The sequence below is a fragment of the Mytilus galloprovincialis genome, chromosome 10, assembly GCF_965363235.1.
Source record: "Mytilus galloprovincialis chromosome 10, xbMytGall1.hap1.1, whole genome shotgun sequence".
NCBI classification, from domain to species: domain Eukaryota; kingdom Metazoa; phylum Mollusca; class Bivalvia; order Mytilida; family Mytilidae; genus Mytilus; species Mytilus galloprovincialis.
The window spans coordinates 79,366,556-79,390,838 of NC_134847.1; the positions used below are offsets into that span (position 1 = coordinate 79,366,556).

Sequence of the window (24,283 nt, forward strand, 5' to 3'; positions counted from 1 at the left end):
ATACATGTACTTGTAGTGACACTACACATTCCCCATGTTAGATTTCACCATAACAATTAACTTTGAACAAGATTAAATTTTGATACAGAACCTTCAGTAGATTAAAAATTATTTTCCATAGTTTTAGACCTGATTCTTTTAAACAACATCAAATTATTTTTATAGTTAATTTTTTGTTTCAGACATGAAGAGTACTTATATAAATATATCTATCCACTAGTTCATATTTAGCTATAGCCCAGCTTTGGATTCTATTATAATTTTGGCAGTAGGCTTGTCAGCCCTGGCACAGTCATATATGTCAAAATTGAAAAATCTACTAATTTAATATAATATGTCTGTGCATCAATAAAAGTATGATTCTCAAAAATAATTTTCAAAACATTTTTGTTGGTATGTTCTAAGAAAGTTTTTATCCTTAATGTAACATTCTAATATAATTTTGCATTCAATTTGTAATTTATTTTTATTTTCAATGAGAAATTATATTTGAGGAGCATTTATTTGTGATAAGCAAAATCAGGGGAAGTAACTCCACAATTAATTTCCAACAGGCAAATTATTTTGACTCAAGACTGGCGTAATACAGTTCATTAACAAATGTCTGCTTGTCCCTCACAAGTCTGTAATTAAAATTATGATCTCTTAATTAATTAATACACAAAAGAATCATATACATGGATTAAATCCAATCATCAAGGTTAACCTCAAAAGGTAAATCATCACGTGGTGTAAACAATCTACCTGTCAGATCTGGATTAAACTGGTTAGAACTGGTCAGTTTTCATGTAAAATTTTAAACCTCACGAACAAGTCGTCTCAAACTTTACCGATTTACGATTTTATTACCAAAAACTTTAGCACCACGGAGAAAAATTATACATCGCGGCAAGAACGATACCACCGCGGTAGAAAATTATACATCGCGGGCCCGTGGTCCTTTAAGGGCCTGGGGAGAACACTGGGTACTTAATGCATTGAAAACCATGTGTCTTACAAACACCATGATGATTCTGATCAGAAAACTGGATCTCAAAAGTGCTTTCTAATATCAAAATAATAACATGAATACGAAATTTACAAACATTACTACCAAGCCATCACTTTTTTGGGAAAATTTTGAACTTTTTGGGAGGAATTTTAAGCCATTTTTTTTAGTAATTGGGAATTTTCTCTAGGGGAAAAGGCCGAATTTCGGCTGTAATTTGAGGCAAACAATATCACTGGGCCAGAAGATCCAGACTTAAAACAGGCACCAAAATGTGGCGGGGTTAAACATGTTTTGTGAGACCTCAACCCCTCCCCTATACATGCTACATTATACCACCATGTATACATGCCATACCTCTAGCCAATGTAGAATAAAGAAACACATAGCAATATGCACAGTAAAACTCAGTTTAAAAGAAGTCTATTTAATGTCAGAATAGGTAATAAAAGAAACTAAAAAATTGACAATGATACAGAAATTAACAAAGGCCTGTTAGCATTGTTAGTAGTTACTGACATGCCAGCATCAGACCTTAATTATGTTAATTAAAATGTGATTTGGAAGATTATGTTTTCGTCATATAAAAATCAAGTACAATTTCTCCAGTTAGGAGTTTAGTATCATACCATCATAAGTTATACAAAAAGAACATAACCTGTATACATATCAAGCCAACAACGGGTTTTAGAAAAAATGTGTTTATCATGTTTATTTTCTGATGCAAAGACCCTGTGAATGAACTAATATTAATTCCAAAATATGCAATCCTCCATGACCTGACAAAGGTATTGTAACTATATCCTTTCGGAATAAGTCAGTTTAAAAGTTTGGTTTCCCTTTTGAGGTGAATGCTGACATTTTTGTGCTTTGTAAAGAATGTATGTGAAATACCTGACCATATATAATGTCTGCATGTTGATTCATATTTACAAATAATTTCCTTGTACCGATGATAAAATTTAGTAAATGTTTTGACTAGTTATTGATATCGAAATTCCTGGTGTAAACTTTTTCAGTAATTTTGAGATTCCTTTCATTGAAATCAAATACGTTGGTACAAACATGTACAAGAGCAAATCAAACAAGTTTAGAATCAGATATATTAACACCACTTTGCTGTTTGTTTTCATCATGATACATGTATATGTGAACCTTATTTAGTAATTAGTTAAAGGCATTGGCTACAGTTATTGGTACATTAAAAATAAAATGTTACAATAATAAATGCCGGAATGCAGGGTTGGGTAAGGAACTGATTAATGACAAGTGTAATAATACAGTGGGGGATGCATACATTTATTAGTTGGAGGGGGCCCACTGACTGCAATAAGAGTGGGCCTGCTTCAGTCATTCTTCAGCGATTCCCTTCATAATCAACTAGATTTTTCCCACAAATTTGGAAGGGCAGTGGTGTCACTTCCCTGGATCGGCCTATGCAATATATAATATAAGAATCTATGGTTATATTAAATTATTAGTACTTGAAATGTGTTAAATTTATGAAACTTGAACCTTCTATATATATAAAAACGAAGATATGGTATATGATTGTCAATGACAACTTTTCACAAGAGACCAAATAACACAGAAATTTACAACTATAGGTCACTGTACGGCCACTGAGCAAAGCCAATACCGCATAGTCAGCTTCAAAAGGAAATGAAATGACAAATGTATAACAATTCAAACGAGGAAACTATTAAACAGCCTAATTTATGCACAAAAAAACAAACGAAAAAACAAATACATGTATGTAACACATCAACAAAAGACAATCGCTGAATTAGAGACTGCTGGCTTGGGACAGGTACATACATACAGAATGTTGCAGGGTTAAACATGTAAGCGGGATCCCAACCCTTTCCCTAACCTGGGACAGTGGTATAACAGTACAACATAAGAACAAACTATTACTAAAAAAAAAAAAACAGCTGAAAAAGGGTTAATGCATCAGATGGATACAAATAGAAATACATCTAACAAAATCACAGAGTGAACATGGCCTGGTACTTGTATATCCCAACAACAAAAAGACACTTAGTACTGATCAGAGAGTACTCACAGTTACTGACAGCTAGTTCACAACTAATAAAAAAAATCATGCATCTAAGACTAAATTATCAATCAGTACAAATCCAAATGAAGAAATATTTGTACAAGTACATGTAGTACCCGTGACAGTCATTTGCCTTAACCTCTGATATACAGGCCAGGAAATGACAACTGTCATATTTTACATTTATTGAGTGATAATATATCATGTATATGTAGGAAGGAATATTACATTCAAGGTTTGTTTTGATATAGACATATACATGTATGAAGGAAGGAATTTAAAATAATTGTTTTAATATATTTTTAGGTGAACATTTGCAGTGTCCTCCTTTAGATCGTCCTTTTAAGTCCAAGGTATTGGATCATTATCCTGAATCAGTGCCATGGAATGCATTCGACAAAGTAGCTGTTGGAATGGTAATTATATACAATTAAACACTGCTGTTCATGACACAAAATTAAATCATACAGTTTGCAATACTACTTGTAGATAATTTTTTTGGAAATATTTTTTGAAAATTATCGCTTTGTAGAAAAGTAGTTAAATTGCTTAGGGGTTTGGCTGAAACCAGTGTTATTTAAACTTCAGTCCTGTGATCATGGTGATCATAATATTTACTTAACAAACTGCCAAGCTGGTGTTTTATAATCTCTATAAAGAGACAGCATAAATCCAATATACATGTATATATATATATATATAGTAACTTTACCACCTGAAATTAGATACTTGGTAATGTGTACTGGTATTCAACTAAATTAAACATCATATCTGGGAACAGTATATCTATATGTTTCTGATCATATTGAGTTGGAACTATATTACTTTGGAAATAAAATCTTTAAAACTATGAGTCTATGTTCAATAATGAAAATCTCTTTTTTGTTTTAAATTAGTTTTGAATATTTTGAAGGGCAGTAATTGAAATTTTAAGCCATTATGCATTTGTACATGTCGTTTTTGAATGTAATAAGCAATCTTTTTAATCATACTTGTAAAATAAGAGGGAACGATTCATCAATAGTTATTTAGTATGATTATAATTTTTTATAAGGTTTATTTAAAATATAGTTTGAAAGAATAGATACACGTTGGTGACGAACTTGTCTGTAAAATGGTAATATAATCCTGTAAACAAAATACATGTAACTAAGTCAGACAAACAGTGTGTCTCAGCAAATATCTGCATAAAGATATCACACACTAAGAACACATAAAAATGTAAAATGACTTGAGGAAATTTGTGAAGATTTCTTTAATAAATTCTTTTGAAATTCCTTTGATTCACTTTTGTTTCATTTTAAGTAATTAAGTTGCTTCAACATGTTCAATATAGTTTATTTTTTGTCTGTTTAATTTTTAGCTCAGTTTTCCAAGAGGTTTATCCTTTTGTATACAGAAAGCTGACAGACAGCCAGACTTTCATTCATTTATCATCACTAGGGAAGATGGCACCAGAACATATGGGTCTGCATTTATTTATTATGAGGAAGTTACAGATGACAAAATCTTGGCTGCCATGCAGACATTACAACACATGTTCCTAGCAGAGGTTGAAACAGATGTGTCAGATACACTACATATTGAACAAGTAGGAGGAAATCTTAGATTTAGTCCTGGTACTACAAAGAAAAGGACAATTGACGATTTGAAAATTTACAAATCAAACAAGGACAGACTGTATGTCACAAAATGTTTATGTTTAATTACTCAGCAACCATTTGTTCAGCCGACTCAGCAGTTTTTACAACAGTTACATAGTGCTGTATTAAATCCAACAGAAATAGAGTTCTCATTAGAATCGTATATTTATAATGTTTTATATGAAGTACCATTACCTCCACCAGGGCGCAGTATGAAGTTTTATGGTATAAAGTCACCAATATTTTGTCAGCGTCCAAGTAAGTATATGAATAAAATACAAACAAAAATAATGTTATGTTTACATTATATGGATAAAAAAAAATTATGATATAACATGACAATACGGATGTACAATGTACTTTTCTTTCAAGTACATGTCCACACAAAAAAACAAACAACTTTCATGTATATATATGTTCCTTAGAATTAAATCAAGTAAGCCCTTAAATTGTTTTTATATCATCTTTTTCAATGTATAATGTACATAAGTTGTATAAATACATAACATTGTTCATTTCTAGGAAAAGTGCATGGTTTGCATGTTAATCTAAAATTTATGAAGGCAAGATTTATATCAAGAATAAATATGTGTTCATGTTCAGTTATTTGTTTTATTTTTCATGTTTTATTAAGAAGGATAAATATGCAACATCTTTGATGTATTGAAATAATACAGGCTGTATATTAAATAATCTGCTTTGGATGACATTACATAAATATTAATGCAGCTACAAGAATATCATGTCCACACATGTACACTTCTTATTACATGTATCTGTTACACTTTTCAAGTCACATAGGATACAAAGATATGTGAACATTACTAGATGATGACATATCAGAGCATATATATAGCCTTACCTGTTGGCTGACTAAATATTAAATATCTCACAAAAGCTATAGACTAGCATGTACATATAAATATTAATTATGAATTACAATTATAATCTTTGGAATGCTGTATGAAGTAGATTTTATATTTATTTGATTGGATGTTTACAGTGGACTGGCGAGAAGTTAAAGGTTTGTTTGTACACTTGGGTGTTAGTGCTTTGGATGTTGTTGCAAGCTTTGTCAAAAGATATAATGATACTTAATTTAGTGGGCAAAAAGTAATCAGATTAATGCTAGTTAATCAAAAGTTATAAGTTTTCTGATAGAATTTTTTTATGTACAACTTTTTATTATCATTATTAAAACTGGTCAAGAGTACAATTAGTTATTACATTAATATTAATGTTACTCAACATACTTATACTTCTTTTTTTGTCCTGGTTTTTTTTTTTTTAAGAACTATTTAAAAATGTGTATTTCCCCTCCACCATTTGTTCAAACATGATAAAATTAATTAAGCATTTAAGCTAAACTTCATTCACCCATGAAAATAAAAAAAATAAAAAAATAAGTAAGATTCCTAATCTCTGTGCAGTAAAACTGAGTAGAGACAGCATACATTTATTGGTTAATGACTTTATTTCCCATGTTTACTATTGCTGTTTTCAATCTCCCTTATATCTGACTGAGATAAGAAACACTAAGCAGATGTGTCTTAGATAGTCACGATAGTAACACAAAATGTTAGTGCATATTACATATATTTTATTAGTTATACAAATGTATAAATATGTTCCACAATTCTGGCAAGAATAAGCACAGAGTGGAATCTAGGGGAAATAGATTCAGATGTTAAGACAATTACTGTACTTGTCAAATGTTAGCAGGTAATGAAGCCTCTTTAAAAACCTTTGTAGAGAGTGATATATTCAAACATGTCATAGGTATCTAGCTATGAACCCTTGACACTCATATTAGGAATGGTGTTGGTTTTTCATTGCAGCAATGCCTCTCACAAGTTTTCTTTTTTTGATAAATTATAGTTCTCTATGAATTAAATCTACTGATCATGTACATGTTGACCAGGTTTATTTAGATACAGTTTTGCACCCATAAAAAAGATTAATTCTTCTAAAGCTTAAAACATATCTTGCTACATTTATTTTAATGTTTTACATATAGATGATCATCTACATGTACTATGTAAATATATGATTATTTTAATATAAATTTCCCATTCAAATAAAACAAGTAACTCCCATTAAATAAATCCCATAATTTTAGTCCCCTTGATGTCATGCTCGGTATTGTCAAGATGTTGTCAACAAAGTTGCATCAAAATGAAAGGAGATGGTTGAGAAATGATATATTTTCTTGTAATATCTTCTTAATTTACATGTTAGCTCAATATCTTAGAAAATCCTAAGAAATTAAATTATCTCACATTAGGGAAATAATGTGTTGTTCAGTGACTGGTTGAATATTTTTTTTTCAATTTTACTGGATTAGTTATTCTATGATTATTACATCTTGTTGAAATGCAAAAGAAGTTCAAGTATTACTCATGTTTCTTATAGTCTACTGTATAAGTAAGATATGAGAAGATAAATCTATACTCAAATATGTATCATTCATTTACTTCTCTTGGTAATATATAACTTCTCTATCACATGCTTCTACTTTTCTCTGTCAATATTTTGGCTGTATGATAAACAAATAAATGAACAATAATTTTACTATTGAATTCCTGTAAGATTAAGCTTAACAAGAATATTTTAATAACTACAGTGTATGTTGTACATATTTCAGGTGTAAGTGAGCTGCCATTGTTTGACTTCTGTCTTTCACAGTTATTTGATTACCTTGACATAAAAGATATCGTCCAACTGTTTACAACATTACTGTTAGAACACCAAGTCTTATTGTATTCTTCTGGTAAGAGACAAAAGAAATGTTTCATTAATAAATTGATATGAATTAAAACTAATAACATTTATTGAAAGTTGGGATATATACAAAAATTTTACAATAATACATATACAGTGTATATTGCTCGATCTCTTAATAAATAGGCTATAATTTTAAGAAGCAGACTTGATACATAACCAATTCAAATCTGAGGAGCGCTAACAGCCTTTTTATGAACTCAGAGATCAGCCCATATGAAAAATATGGATATTGCAGACCCAGACTTTAAGGGCATACGATACAGTTACAGCGGAGGTAATGACGTTGCTAACGTAAAATGTTATTTTCGCGACTTCAAACTGTGACATATCGGGAAAGGATACATTTCCGACTTATTTTTATAATTCAAACTGATTTAATTTGAAAACGAAATGCATGGACCCCTATTTTTTTAAATGGCATTTAGTTTCATTTTTCCAGGGAGATTATGTAGACCAAATTTTATAAAACTGTAAATAGTGCAATTTTTTTAATTTTGATAAATATACAGCAAAAAATGACGTTTTTTTCTCAATTCATGACCATTTGATAAATATGAGTTATTTCTGAATAAAAAATGCATAAAATTTTATGATACTTATAAAATACAGAAATTACAAATTAAGTTAACAAAAAACAATTTGTGTTTATCTTTTAAAACAAAAAAGTTATGTCTTTCTTTCGAAAGGGAAAATACGACCACAAATCTGAATTTTGAGCAAATATACAAAATTTCGTCCTCATTTAACTCAAAAAGTAGCACATGAAGGTATATTTTTTATTACATATTTGATTTAATCAGGCAAAAAATAGCTTATATGGAAATTTTCATCCATTTTTAAATACGGGTCCAAACTGTATCGTATGCCCTTAAGCAGCAAGTTTTAGTCTGGAAATCATTTTAGAACTGTTTTCAAGTAAAGAAATCATACATCATTTAACTCCTTATTCATTTATCTATATGAATCTGCACTTTGATTCATGAATATAAGGACATGTGGGTAAAATTTTAGATTTCAATGTAACAATTTAGAATAAAAGACAGCTATAACATATAAGATAAGGCAAGATTCAGTTTTAACAATGCACAATTTTTTGGATGATTTACTTTTGATTACTGCAGGGGTTATCCTGCTAAAACAAAGATATTCTTTTATAATTCTGATTATTGTGTTAATATATAATTTATGTATATTTTTTCTCTTTTCTTCATAGATTACCAGAAGTTAATGTTAGTAGCAGAATGTATGATGACCTTGATATTCCCATACCAATGGCAGCATGTTTATGTACCTATACTGCCAGCATCACTCACCCATTTCTTAGATGCTCCAGTACCATTTGTAATGGGATTACACCATGGTAAAGAGAGCAGATCAGAACTTCAATTACCTAGTGAAGTAAGTGATATATCTATAATGATAAATAAAAGGAGTTGTGGGGTAGCTGTCAATGCATCAGCAATCCAACAACAAAAATAACAATAAGACATCTTGATTATATACAGGTGGTTATGCATTGTGTGCAAGTATGTCTAGCAGTATTGGCATCTTCCTTAGTCAGCCAGCGTCATGCTATCACATGATATCAGGGCTCACGCTACCAGGCGACTTGGGCGAAGAAGTCGCTTTCCAGACCGTCACTTCGCTTTCCCCGACCCCCAAAAGCGAAAACAAGTCGCCCTGTTCTTGACGATACTCGCTTTCAGTCGCCTCCGTAATCGGACATTTTCAATTTTTACCAAGTTGGTGAAACATCAATTTTTTATTGATAATTAAAGAAATTTAGACATAAACGATTCATTCTCTTAAGAAAAGAGGTTGAAGCATTGTCTTTGCAGTGTGTAGCAGGTTATTTGATAAAAATACAACTTTTTATCACTTCGTGCATTTCCGCAAGTTCCCGGTGCTTGTTACTCGAAAACGTACATCAACCTAAATTTCGGCAGCAAAATAAGTTTGTTACTTCATTTAAACGTGATAAAAGTTGCCTCCAGTAAATGTTTAATCCATTTATTGCATTAAAAACGTCATGTTCCTTTCCAAATAACTTGTCAAACATCGTTTATTTTGTAAATTTTCTTGCATTTGTCCGCCATTGACCGATTTCTAAACTACGGATCTGAACCGGACCAGCTATGACCGAAATCCGTACTTTTACAATAATTACTACGGACAGACGGATGGAACAGCTGACAGAAGAATATTGATCCCAAAGGGGAAAATTACATATTCCACACGCATTAAGAGACTTTTGGTTACATCTAATTGATTGGTGTATATATAATTCCCTATATTTTTTTATGGATTGTTTCAAAGTTGCTTAACTCTGAGACTATAATTATATTATGGCCCAGCTTAATAACTTTATTTTTTTTATGAGAAACACTGAATTTCATACACAAGATAGATTTGAATTAAATTGTAATTGATATATTAAAATTTCTTTACATTTTTTAAAATAAAAAATTTTTTTTACTGCTAAATATTAAATATTTAGTTGGTAGTTTCTCACAAGAACCTTAGTAAAACTTAAACAACTTTTAATTTGAAATGTTACTTTAATTGTATACTCAGATATGAATTGAATAATATAAAAAGAACATTAGTTACATATGACCCTTTATACTATAGTAAAATCCAAACATTGTAGCGCACCGCGCGAATGAGCACTTCTCTTTCAAATCTCACCACTTCTCCCTATCAGTTTCAAAAAGAGAAGTCACTTCTCCCTATAATTCTGAAGTAGTGTGAGCCCTGGATATCATCATCTGAAAATAGACTTTGGTCAAATTTCTCAATTTTGGCAACTGTTATTGCACTGAAAAAAGTTCCTTTACTTTATGCATGGTATCTGTTGAGTTAATTTAAAAAAAAAAAAAGTTTCTGCTTTCCTTTAAAAATGCGTTAAAGAAGTGAATAACTCCATGGCCAAAATGTATTTTGGTACTATTGTTAAAATTTGTTTCAGGCCAATATGTGTTTTTGTTGATATTGTTTATTTCTGTTTCAGGCCAATATGTGTTTTGTTGATATTGATGCTAGGACAGTTGAAGTTCCAGAAGATTTACCAAACTTCCCACACTCACAGGAATTGATTGGTGAACTTATCAAAGTCAAAAACAAATTCCGCCATGCCAACGAAAAATCTGTAAACATAACCACGCGAAAGTCTTTTTCAACCCTAGACAATTTTGACAGTTCATTGAAAGACTCCAGATTAAGTAACCAGAGTTGTCCAGATCTTCAAAACAAGCTAGACATTCTACATCAAAGTGAAGCCTTCAATAGAATCTCTGAGATTGCCAAGAAAACAGGGGTCTGGAACACTATTGATGAATTCTCTGATAAAACAAAAGATGTTTCTACTCAAAATGATGACAATGATCCAAGTTCTATGAGTGAACAAGAAATTACACAACTTAACTATAACAACACTGTTAGAGAAATCTTTCTGAATCATTTTTTACACATATTTAGTTCATATGACACATTTGTTATTCCCCCGAATCAAGACATGGAATCATGGTTAACAAATCGGGAGTCCATGCAGAACTTTGATAAAGCATCTTTTCTAAGTGATCAGCCCGAGGCTTACCTCCCCTTTTTGTCATATTTCACTGAGACACAGATGTTTGCCACATTCATTGACAATAAAATTTTATCTCTGTGGGAAGACCCAGAACCCAGTTTACGGATCTTTGATGGAAGATTAAAATTGTTAAAGGAACAAGTTGGAGAACATGTCAGACACACCTATGCACCATGTAATACTATTGAAGATACAGGTAATTATTTTTTTTAATATCAGATGTGAAGATATTGTTCCTTGGGTGAAGTATGATTGGCTGAGTCAAAGGGTCATAACCTTTCTCGGCTCCCTGAATTGATCAAAATGTTCCAACAGGTGTTAATGAAATTGACAACTTCATGGAAGGGGATTTTGGTTTAGAAAAGAAGAAAAATTATCGTTTAATCATTAAAGAAACAAATTATTACATAGTAACGCATGGATTATCGGATTTATCCAATCGAGATAGTTAAATTATCAATTTTAAAGTCCGAGCCTATCTCGATTGGATAAATCCGATAATCCACTTGTATCAATGTAATAATCTATATATATATAAAATTGAGAATGGAAATGGGGAATGTGCCAAAGAGACAACAACCCGACCATAGAGCAGACAACATCAAAAGGTCACCAACAGGTCTTTAATGCAACAAGAATATGTATTTATTCAAAATTCCAATCATATATAAAAGCCTTCTAAAGTTCTATCAATATGAAATAACAAGAATATTTCATACTTGCTACTGATTATATTCCGCAGGGACTGTTATGTTCAATACAATAATAAGAATTATGTTTTTGTTTTGTTTCAGAGAATCTATTGAAGAAGAGAGTGATTTATGTTGATCATGTTTCCCCAAAACCCCACACTCTGGAGGGATTAACTGTGTCTACAACTATAGAACCTGGAAACTTTCCACAGTTAAACGAAAAAGTTCTCAACACAGAACCAGTTTTCAAGTAAGAATTATTATATATATGCTCATCTTGTTCAATGGGGACATTTTTTATTTCACTTCAATATGGTTGACAACTTTCTAGTGTGGTTCACATAGGATGACATTTCTCCTGGTTTGAAGTAAGGATAAAAAAGTACATTTCATTTTCGTATAACACAAAGTCCATATCAGCAAAGCCAAGGCCTTGGTACAAAATCAGAGTCAAATGATGATACAGATTTGACTGGAAAATTCCTTAAGCTCAAATCTGTTTTTAAAATTTAAACACACACCAATTTATTTAATATGTGTAAGAAAATTTATCTTTATGTATATTATAATACTCCAAGTTTAATTTATGTATATTAGTATACATTCCCTTACACTGTTCAATGTTGGCAGTTTTATTAACTTATCATACTTGGATTTTTTAACTGACCTTAAAATGTTGACATACAATGTATTAAGCATTCTAAAACAAAATAACATTAGTGTCTTGTGATATTCGGTGATTAAATGTTTAGCTTCTATTTTTAGCTCACCTGGCCCGAAGGGCCAAGTGAGCTTTTCTTATCACTTGGCGTCCGGCATCGTCCGGCGTCGTCCGGCGTCCGTCGTCCGTCGTTGTTAACTTTTACAAAAATCTTCTTCTCTGAAACTACTGGGCCAAATTTAACCAAACTTGGCCACAATCATCATTGGGGTATCTAGTTTAAAAAATGTGTTCGGTTACCCGGCCAACCAACCAAGATGGCCGCCATGGCTAAAAATAGAACATAGGGGTCAAATGCAGTTTTTGGCTTATAACTCTGAAACCGAAGCATTTAGAGCAAATCTGACATGGGGTTAAATTGTTTATTAAGTCAAGATCTATCTGCCGTAAAATTTTCAGACGAATCGGACAACCGGTTGTTGGGTTGCTGCCCCTGAATTGGCAATTTTAAGGAAATTTTGCCGTTATATGGTTATTATCTTGAATATTATTATAGATAGAGATAAACTGTAAACAGCAATAATGTTCAGCAAAGTAAGATCTACAAATAAGTCAACATGACCGAAATGGTCAGTTGACCCATATAGGAGTTATTGCCCTTTATAGTCAATTTTTAACCATTTTTCGTAAATCTTAGTAATCTTTTACAAAAATTTTCTCCTCTGAAACCACTGGGCCAAATTTATCCAAACTTGGCCACAATTATCTTTGGGGTATCTAGTTTAAAAAATGTGTCCAGGGACCCGGCCAACCAACCAAGATGGCTGCCATGGCTAAAAATAGAACATAGGGGTAAAATGCAGTTTTTGGCTTATAACTTAAAAACCAAAGCATTAAGAGCAAATCTGACTATTAGAAAATTGTTTATCAGGTCAAGATCTATCTACCCTGAAATTTTCAGATGAATCTGACAACCTGTTGTTGGGTTGCTGCCCCTGAATTGGTAATTTTAAGGAAATTTTACTGTTTTTGGTTATTATCTTGAAAATTATTAAAGATAGAAATAAACTGTAAACAGCAATAATGTTCAGCAAAGTAAGATTTACAAATAAGTCAACATGACCGAAATGGTCAGTTGACCCATATAGGAGTTATTGTCCTTTATAGTCAATTTTTAACCATTTTTCGTAAATCTTAGTAATCTTTTACAAAAATCTTCTCCTCTGAAACTACTGGGCCAAATTAATCCAAACTTATCCACAATCATCTTTTGGGTATCTAGTTTAAAAAATGTGTCCGATGACCCGGCCATCCAACCAAGATGGCCGCCATGGCTAAAAATAGAAGATAGGGGTAAAATGCAGTTTTTGGCTTATAACTCAAAAACCAAAGCCTTTAGAGCAAATCTGACAGGGGGATAAATTGTTTATCAGGTCAAGATCTATCTGCCCTGAAATTTTCAGATAAATCGGACAACCCGTTGTTGGGTTCCTGCCCCTGAATTGGTAATTTTAAGGAAATTTTACTGTTTTTGGTTATTATCTTGAAAATTATTATAGATAGAAATAAACTGTAAACAGCAATAATGTTCAGCAAAGTAAGATTTACAAATAAGTCAACATGACCGAAATGGTCAATTGACCCCCTAAGGAGTTATTGTCCTTTATAGTCAATTTTCAACAATTTTTATAAAATTTGTAAATTTTTACTAACATTTTCCACTGAAACTACTGGGCCAACTTCATTATAGATAGAGATAATTGTAAGCTGCAATGATGTTCAGTAAAGTAAGATGTACAAACACATCACCATCACCAAAATACAATTTTGTCATGAATCCATCTGCTTCCTTTGTTTAATAGTCACATAGACCAAGGTGAGCGACACAGGCTCTTTAGAGCCTCTAGTTGTTTTTACTGAGATGGATGATTTATTCTATGTAGGGCCAAATCCAGGGAGGGTGCAAAATGGAGAAAGAGGGACAGACAACTTCAACACTCTGAACATCTTAAAATGAATCCTGAACAGAGAGAGGTAATCAAAATACATTTTCACTGTAAGAATAAAGAAAAAACAGTACTTTAAACATTGTTAAATTCACAAGGAAAACAATTTACAGGGTTTTCCCAACTTTGAAAAGCAAAAGATATTGCCCACTCAAGGATTGTGACGACAGGAAAATTTTCAAAATTAATGATTTTGGATTGATAACTGACACCAATAATAAAAAAAAAAGAAATGCAGGCCGATATAAAAAGATAGTATCATATCTTCAAAACAAATTTGATGATGATTATACATGATTTTGCTTGTATAAAGAGTACCTAGCTAATATTTAAAAAAAACATTTTAGGTTTTTATGTGCAGATGATATTGAAAAGATTTGTTTCACATGTGGTAAATTGTTTCTTAATTACATCAGCTTTAAATTAACCATAATGCTGATTTCTTAACTTAAGCTATTTTCGAATTGCTTCGAAATTCTTTTCTTATGTTGAAAGATCCACAAAAACTATAAAGGAGTAGGTCCGGTAAGGGCCGATTTTGGCCGCAAATTTAAGGTTCAACAAACGAAATATGTTGGACACTTTTTAAACACTTAAGTGTCTATTTCAATTGATTCAATTAGTTTATGTGAAAGATTTTAACTGATTAAGTCATTTAAAAAAACACTCTGAATCAAGCTTAAATGTGAAAAATCTATCAAATATGCAAAAAATCGTCACTTTTCAGATGGTTTTTGTCAAAAATGAAAGTGGCCGCATCCGTGTTCATCCTCAACCTTTATATATGTTATGTATAATCATCAAATACAACTTACATTTCAATATTATGAATGAACACGAATGCGGCCACTTTCATTTAAGACAGAAACCGTCTAAAATTTAACGAAAATGCTAAAATTGTGAAGATTTCAGTAATTTAGCATGACTTAATGATGTTAGTACCCGATATATGTGCATTGTATTGTCAAAAACAGCCCATATTTGTGTAGCAGAAGTATTCCACTTTCCAATAAATAGCTTAAAGATTACATTTTCACAATTTTGTAAAACTGCTATATTTTGGGGCCAAAAAGGGGTCTTACTGAACCTACTCCTTTAAATAAACCATAAAATTTAGATAATTAAATCAAATTATTAAGTGAATTCTAATTTGAGAAAAATGTTAAACTGAATTTTAGCATTGTTTTGGTACCATGTATATGAAGCTAAAAATATTGTGAAGGTATGCTCAAGAAATACATGTAAATGTGTTTTGTAGTTATATACCCTTTGTCTAATATTTTCATATTTTAAAAATGTAAAAGTCATATATTTATTTTAAACATGTGTCAAACATCTACAAATATCCACCATAGGTTGTTGAAAAACATGCTAAGCTCTGGCTAGTGAGTAGATTTTGATTATTTAACTCCAGAATGGTTCATCTAGTCTTTCTTACAAACACAGGATTTGGTAAAGGAAAGTCCTTTATGTTTCTTACATCATTTACTGTCATTTTAAACTTGAAGTACCGGTACATAGAATTTTCATGAAATTTTCAAGTATGTGATGATATTCACTTATCTCTTTATAAATTCTCTAAAGGCACACTTTTACATTTTGTATTTATTATTGCTTATTTTAAAACAGGGAAACAGTTTTGATACTTATTTCTTATCATTTACTTTAAATCACTTTTTTTTTTAAATTGCACAATAGAAGAACCAATCTGGAGTTTCATCAACACTTTTACTTGATGTCATGTGCTTACTTTTGATATGCACAATGTACTGAATTCATTCATCTTAGGCAGAGCAAATTTCTTTGTGATCAACTATGCTTCCTATCTCAAGCCATATATACTCACTTCAAAAGAAACATTCAAAAACGCACAGCTGATTGGCGAGGTTATTTATGATCATTGTCCAATTTTTCTCATATGATTCTTGAGGAGAGATAATCATGTTTGAGTCCTATCTGTTATTACATGTAAAAAGCCTCTGAGTCAGGTCTTGGGTCTTCAGGTAAAACCAGCTTTTTTACTTTCAGCACTGCTTATGATGTTGACAAAGATGGACTGTAAAAAGAAGAAAACATAACTTAACAAAATCAAATCATTTTATTTTATTCAAAAGATACATTATATTACAGTGTAAAGTCTAATAGCTGGTCAAACCTTACCCAATATATCATCAGCTCTCTGGAAGACTGGACGTAACACACATTCCTATAATTTTAAGTAATCATTATACATGTATCAATATGCAAACACATTCAACCATAAAACAGGGATCTTCATGAACATAATGTAATATTTTCCACTCTTTTCCTCTTTGAATTATTTCTTTCTTATCTTTTCCCAATCATTTCACCATTTTATATATCATCGGTAAGTTCAATATTTGTATCATTGTTAGATATAGAATACTGTTGTCTCAGTGTGTAAATATTTCCCTTTTATTCTATAGAGATGTGGAAAGGAACTCTGTTGTATAAATGCTGTATTAGCAATTATTGTTCATGTTTAACGAATGAATATGTTGTTTCAATATAAGAATAGTGTTCATGTAAAGTTGCTGTATATTCTGATATTGATTCATTATTCAGTAAAGGCAGGATTTTTAATCATGTACTTTGGTGTGAAATGGTTAATGGAAACCTTAGACTTATTCCCAAAAAAGACATAAAAAAATGGTGTAATACTTTACTGCCTACTACATAAAGAACAGTTGCTATGCATGAGAAGATATATATATAAGTATTGACTTGCTTGGCTTACATAATAACATTAATGGATTATGAAAATTCAATGATGTAGTTTCTTTAAAACTTTCTTACTTTCCTTCTTTTTTCAAATTGATTGAACTATATGTTTCAACCATATGTTTTGTAAGTTGGAAATAGATACCATATACTTTCATTCTGCTCCATACTCCATAGTTATTTGTGACATATATTATATTCTCAAAAATAATGTTGGAAAGCAAACAAAAAAGTATGTTACTTTGTGGCCGAAAACGTGTTCTGTAGTTAATTATGTTAAAAATTTTGTGATTAGAAATAAGAACTGATGAATAACACTCAAATCCATTAATTTGGTGGCTGAATTAACCCAGAAACCATATTTACACACTTTGAATGTAGGGTGAAAGGATAAGGTGCATTGACGTCCTTATTTGTTCATAATATAGGGAAATATACAAACCAAAATAATGTAGAGGATTAGATCATTTATGGTTACAGTGGAGTCACAGTGTCCACACTGCAAGTGATGTCGTGCATCAGCTGATTTTGTCATATCCACACAGTAACACAAATAAAATCTTTCTTATGATTGTTTAAGCCTTCTGAAGGGATAGAAAAGAATAAAATTGATAAGTTCAAGAGTTAAAATTATACCATATTTAGCCAATTTCCATTAAAAAAAAATACATTGTCAGATAAATTTGTTTTATTTAGGTCAAAATTTTATCAGATAGAAATAAATTTTGCTTTGCATCCTTGGCAGTGTGTTTGGTTTAAATTTAACTATATTCCGTTGTATAAAATCTTTCCCTTATTCATAATAAGCTATTTTCGGATGGCATACGCGAAATCACCGTACGTTAGAGGAACTCTCAAAACAGGTTTATTTCCCAATTTTGGACTCACATTTCACAAAATCTTGAGCGTGAAACCATACAAACATAATATTTTATGAAATAAAAAATATGCTATGAATGTCTTCACACAATATTATCCCATTATTGGTTTTATCAGTTGAATGAAGTGAAGTCATAAGTCTTATGTGTGTGGATAAATCAGACTGCACCATACTTTAATTTGGGACCAAATGTCTGTCCCAACTTATATGTGCAGATGTAGATTTTTAGAGATTGTTTTATTTCATATATATTAAAGACTATAGATTCTAGTAAAGCTCTTTTTTAAACACTTGTTATCTATTTATAGAAATATCTCCAGGAAGCACGAAGTAAAAGCATGAGACAACCAAAGTTATCTGATATGTCAGCTTCAGCAATGATACAGACCAACTGGAAATTTGTAGAAACTTTACTGCAAGAGGGGAAAACTAAGGTACATACAAGTGTTTATTCGATTAATCATTTGGTAAATCCAGAAAAAAAAGCCATAAAAGGAGGATGTCCCATAATCCCATTTTTGATTTATCTTAATGATGAGACGTTCTGTTTACCTTAACATCAAGATTAGCAAAGGTTTATAATTGGCAAAAAAAATAAACATAATTTTGTGTAAAATAAGTTAATAAGGTATCAATGAATGATATCAAAATTATTCACTGTCATGTGGAAATTATTCAAATATTCCATGGTAGTCCTGAATATACATGAAATATTTTCCCTTCACATTAAAAACAACAATCAACCTCATATTGTTTTTACATGATTTGATTCAAAGTGATTAAAATAAGGTGCAATATCATGGTATGTTCAGTGATGATACACTAGTCATTTTTAGGTCGAGAGAAAGTAAGCAAACATAAAACTATAAAATTAGGTCACTGTAACCTACATCAGATCACAATTCACTGTGATAATATTCAACTATTCCAGACTTAGAAAATGCTGGTACTCCCTGGTAGATAATATTGTACATGAAGTTTTAGAACTAGGTCACTATGATCTCCATCTTATCACTCTTTATACACTAAAAATATTCATTTATTTTATACAAAAAGAATGTTAGATAAAATGGGACATGAAGCTATAGAATTAGGTCACTGTTACCTCCATTATATCACTTTTCACTGACAATGTTTAATTATTTCATACAGAGAATGTTGGTAGATAAGATGGGACATGAAGCTATAGAATTAGGTCACTGTGACTTTCATTAGGTCACTATTCACTGACAATGTTTACTTATTTCAGACAAAGTGAATTTTGGTAGATAAGATGGGCCATGAAGCTATAGAATTAGGTCACTGTGACCTCCATTATATCACTATTCACTGACAATGTTTAATTATTTCAGACAGAGAATGTTGGTAGATACGATGGGCCATGAAGCAATAGAATTAGGTCACTGTGACCTCCATTATATGTTTATTCACTGACAATGTTTAATTATTTCAGACAGAGAATGTTGGTAGATAAGATGGGACATGAAGCTATAGAATTAGGTCACTGTGACCTCCATTATATCACTATTCACTGACAATGTTTAATTATTTCATACAGAGAATGTTGGTAGATAAAACGGGACATGAAGCTATAGAATTCGGTCACTGTGACCTCCATTATATCACTATTCACTGACAATGTTTAATTATTTCAGACAAAGAGAATGTTGGTAGATAAGATGGGACATGAAGCTATAGAATTAGGTCATGGAGAGGTCAACATCACTGGTGTGGAGGAAAACACACTGATAGCCAGTCTATGTGATATGTTGGAGAGAATCTGGTCACATGGATTACAGTCTAAAAAGGTGAAAATTTTGAAATGTAAATCGTAGACAAAAGTGTTATTTCACTATTTATAGACATGATAGATATGCTACCAAAAAATGAAACAATCATACAAATAACATTATTCCTTGCTGGCTTGTTAAATAAGGAGTGATTTAAATTCTAGTTTTATTGTCGAGCCTGCAACTTTTGTTGCAGAAAGCTTGACATAGGGATAGTGATCCGGCGGCAGCGACTACGGCGACAGCGTTAGCTTACTTCTTAAAAGGTTTATATTTTAGAAGGTGAAAGACCTGGATGCTTCATACTTTGTATATAGAGGCCTCATGTTACGAAGTTTCCGTCAGTCACATGTCCAATGTCCTTGATCTCATTTTCATGGTTCAGTGACCACTTGAAAAAAAAGTTAAGAATTTTTGTAATGTTGAATTCTCTCTTATTATAAGTAATAGGATAACTATATTTGGTATGTGCGTACCTTGCAAGGTCCTCATGCCCGTCAGACAGTTTTCACTTGACCTCGACCTCATTTCATGGATCAGTGAACAAGGTTAAGTTTTGGTGGTCAAGTCCATATCTCAGATACTATAAGCAATAGGGCTAGTATATTTGGTGTATGGAAGGACTTGAAGGTGTACATGTCCAACTGGCAGGTGTCATCTGACCTTGACCTCATTTTTATGGTTCAGTGGTCAAAGTTAAGTTTTTAAGTTTTGGTCTTTTTGTCTTATATTATATGCCAAAGGTCAACTATATTTGGTGTATGGAAATATATTATGATCTATATGTCAGTCCCGCAGGTTTTATATGACCATGACCTCAATTGCACGGTTCATTGAACAGTGTTAAGTTTTTGTGTTTTGGTCTATTTTTCTTAAACTATAAGTAGTAGGTCAACTATATTTGTTGTATGGAAGCTTTGTTAGCTGTACATGTCTGCCTGGCATGGTTCATCTGACCTTGACCTCATTTTCATGGTTCATTGGTCTTTGTTTAGCTATCTTGGTTAATGTTAAGTTTATGTGACAGTTGTAATTAAGCTTTATACTTAGGACTATCAACATAATATCAATGATTAGTAAAGAAGGCGAGACATTTCAGTGTGTGCACTCTTGTTACAGTTTGTATAGTGTGAAGGTTTATTAAATATATACACATTCTAGACACTTTTATATATGCCAAACTTATTTTTGATGTGACAATCAAGAGAGACATTTATAAAATTTCTCTATGCTTTGGTGGGTAAGAGAATTTGTTGACAGCAGATCATGAGATAAATTGATAAAGGGATTTGGGATTTGCTTGAACTACTGATATTGATTAACCAACCAATAATGGTTCTTCAACTATTGGAATGTGTAATATTGAATCACAAATAAATGTAAAAAAGGTATGGATGAGATAACATAAAATTTTCTATGTCTAAATTTAGTATTGCAATTGTACTATAATGTTGTTTCAGGGGAAGTCAGCTTTATGGTCTCATCTTACAAGTTTCCTAGAATTAGAAGAATGTAAACAAGGCAATAGATACTTGGATCCTAATTTATTGTCTCCTGGTAAGTTAGCTAGTACAAACTATAAAGACAGTGGCGGATCCAAGGGGGGGGGGGGGTTGGAACCCCCTTTTGGCCGATCAATGCATTTGAATGGGAGCATATAGGTAGAACCTCCCCCCCCCCCCCCTTTACTCTGGGTTTTTAAAATGGCTGGATCCGCCACTGAAAGATAAGCCATAAAATAGTGGAATGGGAATTTTAGACTATATTGAGAAAAGGTATTAGGGTTGAATATGGTAGACTCTATTAAACAAAAATTCTGATGAAAATGGTATAACATGAAAGTTAATCTTACTGTATCTGTGATCCTTCGGATTTTGAATATGCCTTGTTTATAGTAAACTTTATCCATCCTTCTAAAAATAAAGGCATGCCTGTTATTCTTTCTATCTATTGATCTATACACTTTTGGAATATTTCTTGCAATCTAGATGAGTATTAGGCATCTATTTGACTGTTTTTGAGAAGTTTCAAAATGTAAAGGGCTGTATTTGATATTTATGCTTCCGGGGCAATTCTTAAGCAATATCATATTTCTTATCTTTCGTGGTAGCTGTTATCTCACTTTTATATAAGAATTGTACCATAAAACCATTATTCTTTATTTTTGATGAAGCATGACTTTTTCAAACAAAATTATGTTGAAGTAGATTTATATACATTTATTTTTACAGTGACTTGACTGTTAGTGTTGCTATTCACAAATTGCAACTCATTCAAAATTTTGACCCAATTGCAATTTGTTTTATTAAATCAAATTGTTCAACTGGTCAAAAATTTGAACAAACTGTTCAGCCAAAATGTGAAAGTGCAAAGTGATAAAATAAATCATACTTACAATCCTATAAGTCTGTAACTCCACTGTATTGATGTATTTCCTAAATCAGTCTATCAATCTGTATAGTTATATTATTGCCATTACCATACTAAAGGTGAAATGTTTTTATACACATAATGTGTGATACTTATAAATATAGAATACTTTTCGAAAGAAAAACTCTATAAAAGCTTAGTTTTGACATTTTTATAGCAATTCAAAATAAAACAGTTCACCTTTAGTATGGTAATGGCTGTAATATAACTATACAGATTGATAGACTGATTTAGGAATTACATCAATACAGTGGAGTTACAGACTTATAGGATTGTAAGTATGATTTATTTTATCACTTTGCACTTTCACATTTTGGCTGAACAGTTTGTTCAAATTTTTGACCAGTTGAACAATTTGATTTAATAAAACAAATTGTAATTGGGTCAAAATTTTGAATGAGTTGCAATTGGTGAATAGCAACACTAACAGTCAAGTCACTGTAATCAAAATGATAAAAAGACTCTTCTGTTAATTGTTTCCCAAAAGTATTTATCCAAAAACTTACTTTAAGTCAATTATTTTTTTTCATTTTGGAAAATCTCATGCACTTACTCTTAGAAATAAAGACTCCCTACGCAGTTTTGATATGTAAACTAGTCAACGTATATGTATTGTGTATGTGTATGATTATTTATAACAGAGATAAAACCTAAGAATGACCTATCGACCTCTGTCATGGATTTATATATGTCAATTTGTAGTAAGTAGTATATGCATGTGCCATGTATTTATTTTATTACAGTATGCAAATATTTCATAGTTCTGTATCCTATATCTATATTATTATAGCTACATAAATGATGGCCACATTTTATAGAATAAAAAAACATTATTGGGTTCATTGAGAATCAACAACTTACAAATTGGTATATAAGTTGAAAATCTCTAATTAAATGTATGATGTATGATAGTACAGTTAAACTTTGAAGTTTGTCAGAATAGCAGTTCAATTTTAACTTACTTTTTAATACTTTAAGTATTTAATGTAAGAATTTGGTTGAATTAGGTTATAATACACCCAATACAAAAGAGGCAGAAAATTCCAAGGGGACAATTTAAATACAAGATACAGTTTGTTGTTAAAAAGGTTACATTTTCGTTTACATTAGTTAGGAGGAATATGTCTTAATTAAGTGATTTATTATCCCCCTTTACCTTGATCCTCAAATATGCTTTAGATAACATAGCAGTCCAACACATTGTTCAAAGATTCTAAACTACAATAGTTGATGGTCCCTTGCTTTTGGTTTTGTTAAATGAATGTAGGGAATTTTGTCATGAAATAATACACTGTATTCCTTCTTTTACATTTGAAAAAGAAAAACGTTATTCCAATGATAAGTACTGAGATTTAACATAGAATTTTATTTTATAATTGAGAAGTATGTCTGTATTAACAGTGTAACATAGTTGACTAACAGTAATTGACAAGATATTTATGCTTCTATTTCTGCTATTTTATTATTAGCTATGGCTTGGTGTGTACTGAGAAAACAGAACGAGAGTATGTCTTCCTTGTCCATGCTTACAATTGTCATATGTAGTATTAGGCTCTCATTTATACAAACTTACACAGCTAGGGAACAAAATTAATTAAAAGCCAGAATTAGAATTTTCTGTTTGGATTATGTGAAAAAAGTTTGGTTTGATGTGTAATGTTATAAAAAAATACTTAAATATTTCCATAAACAATGAATATTACAAATCAGATAAGTAGCTACCATTGAATAAAGAATAATATATTACACTTATTTCAGATATGAAACTTTCTGTTTGACATAGCATTTTTAAAGACCAACTCTCTTGAAAATATCAAATTAACATGTAGAGAAAATGATTCTCACATTTTGAATAGTAAATTTTATCCCTTAGCAAGTGTGAGTTTGTATGAGTGAGAATAATGGCATGGTCATATCTGTATGCATGTTGGTACATACAGAATTATTTCCTTAAACAAAAATACTTTGTTGGGGATTTTTGTAAAGCTACTTGCATGTTCAAAGTTGTCTTTTTATTAT

General features: G+C 31.3%; 1 protein-coding gene across 7 annotated transcripts in view; it reads left to right on the forward strand.

The window, feature by feature from the left end:
* Window positions 1-24,283, forward strand: part of LOC143048500 (DENN domain-containing protein 5B-like) — a 45,461-nt gene that overhangs the window by 1,179 nt on the left and 19,999 nt on the right. Inside the window, exons 2-15 of one of the 7 annotated variants that reach the window (XM_076222181.1) lie at window positions 3,354-3,463; window positions 4,411-4,948; window positions 5,694-5,714; window positions 7,335-7,460; window positions 8,688-8,872; window positions 10,485-11,259; window positions 11,858-12,005; window positions 14,360-14,450; window positions 15,778-15,807; window positions 18,353-18,478; window positions 19,700-19,852; window positions 21,295-21,391; window positions 22,906-22,965; window positions 23,734-23,769. In XM_076222181.1, coding sequence (XP_076078296.1) covers window positions 3,354-3,463; window positions 4,411-4,948; window positions 5,694-5,714; window positions 7,335-7,460; window positions 8,688-8,872; window positions 10,485-11,259; window positions 11,858-12,005; window positions 14,360-14,450; window positions 15,778-15,807; window positions 18,353-18,478; window positions 19,700-19,852; window positions 21,295-21,391; window positions 22,906-22,965; window positions 23,734-23,769 — 2,496 coding nt within the window. The remainder of the gene's footprint in view (window positions 1-3,353; window positions 3,464-4,410; window positions 4,949-5,693; window positions 5,715-7,334; window positions 7,461-8,687; window positions 8,873-10,484; window positions 11,260-11,857; window positions 12,006-14,359; window positions 14,451-15,777; window positions 15,808-18,352; window positions 18,479-19,699; window positions 19,853-21,294; window positions 21,392-22,905; window positions 22,966-23,733; window positions 23,770-24,283) is intronic. The other 6 variants (XM_076222184.1, XM_076222186.1, XM_076222183.1 and 3 more) reach the window with 6 other exon arrangements.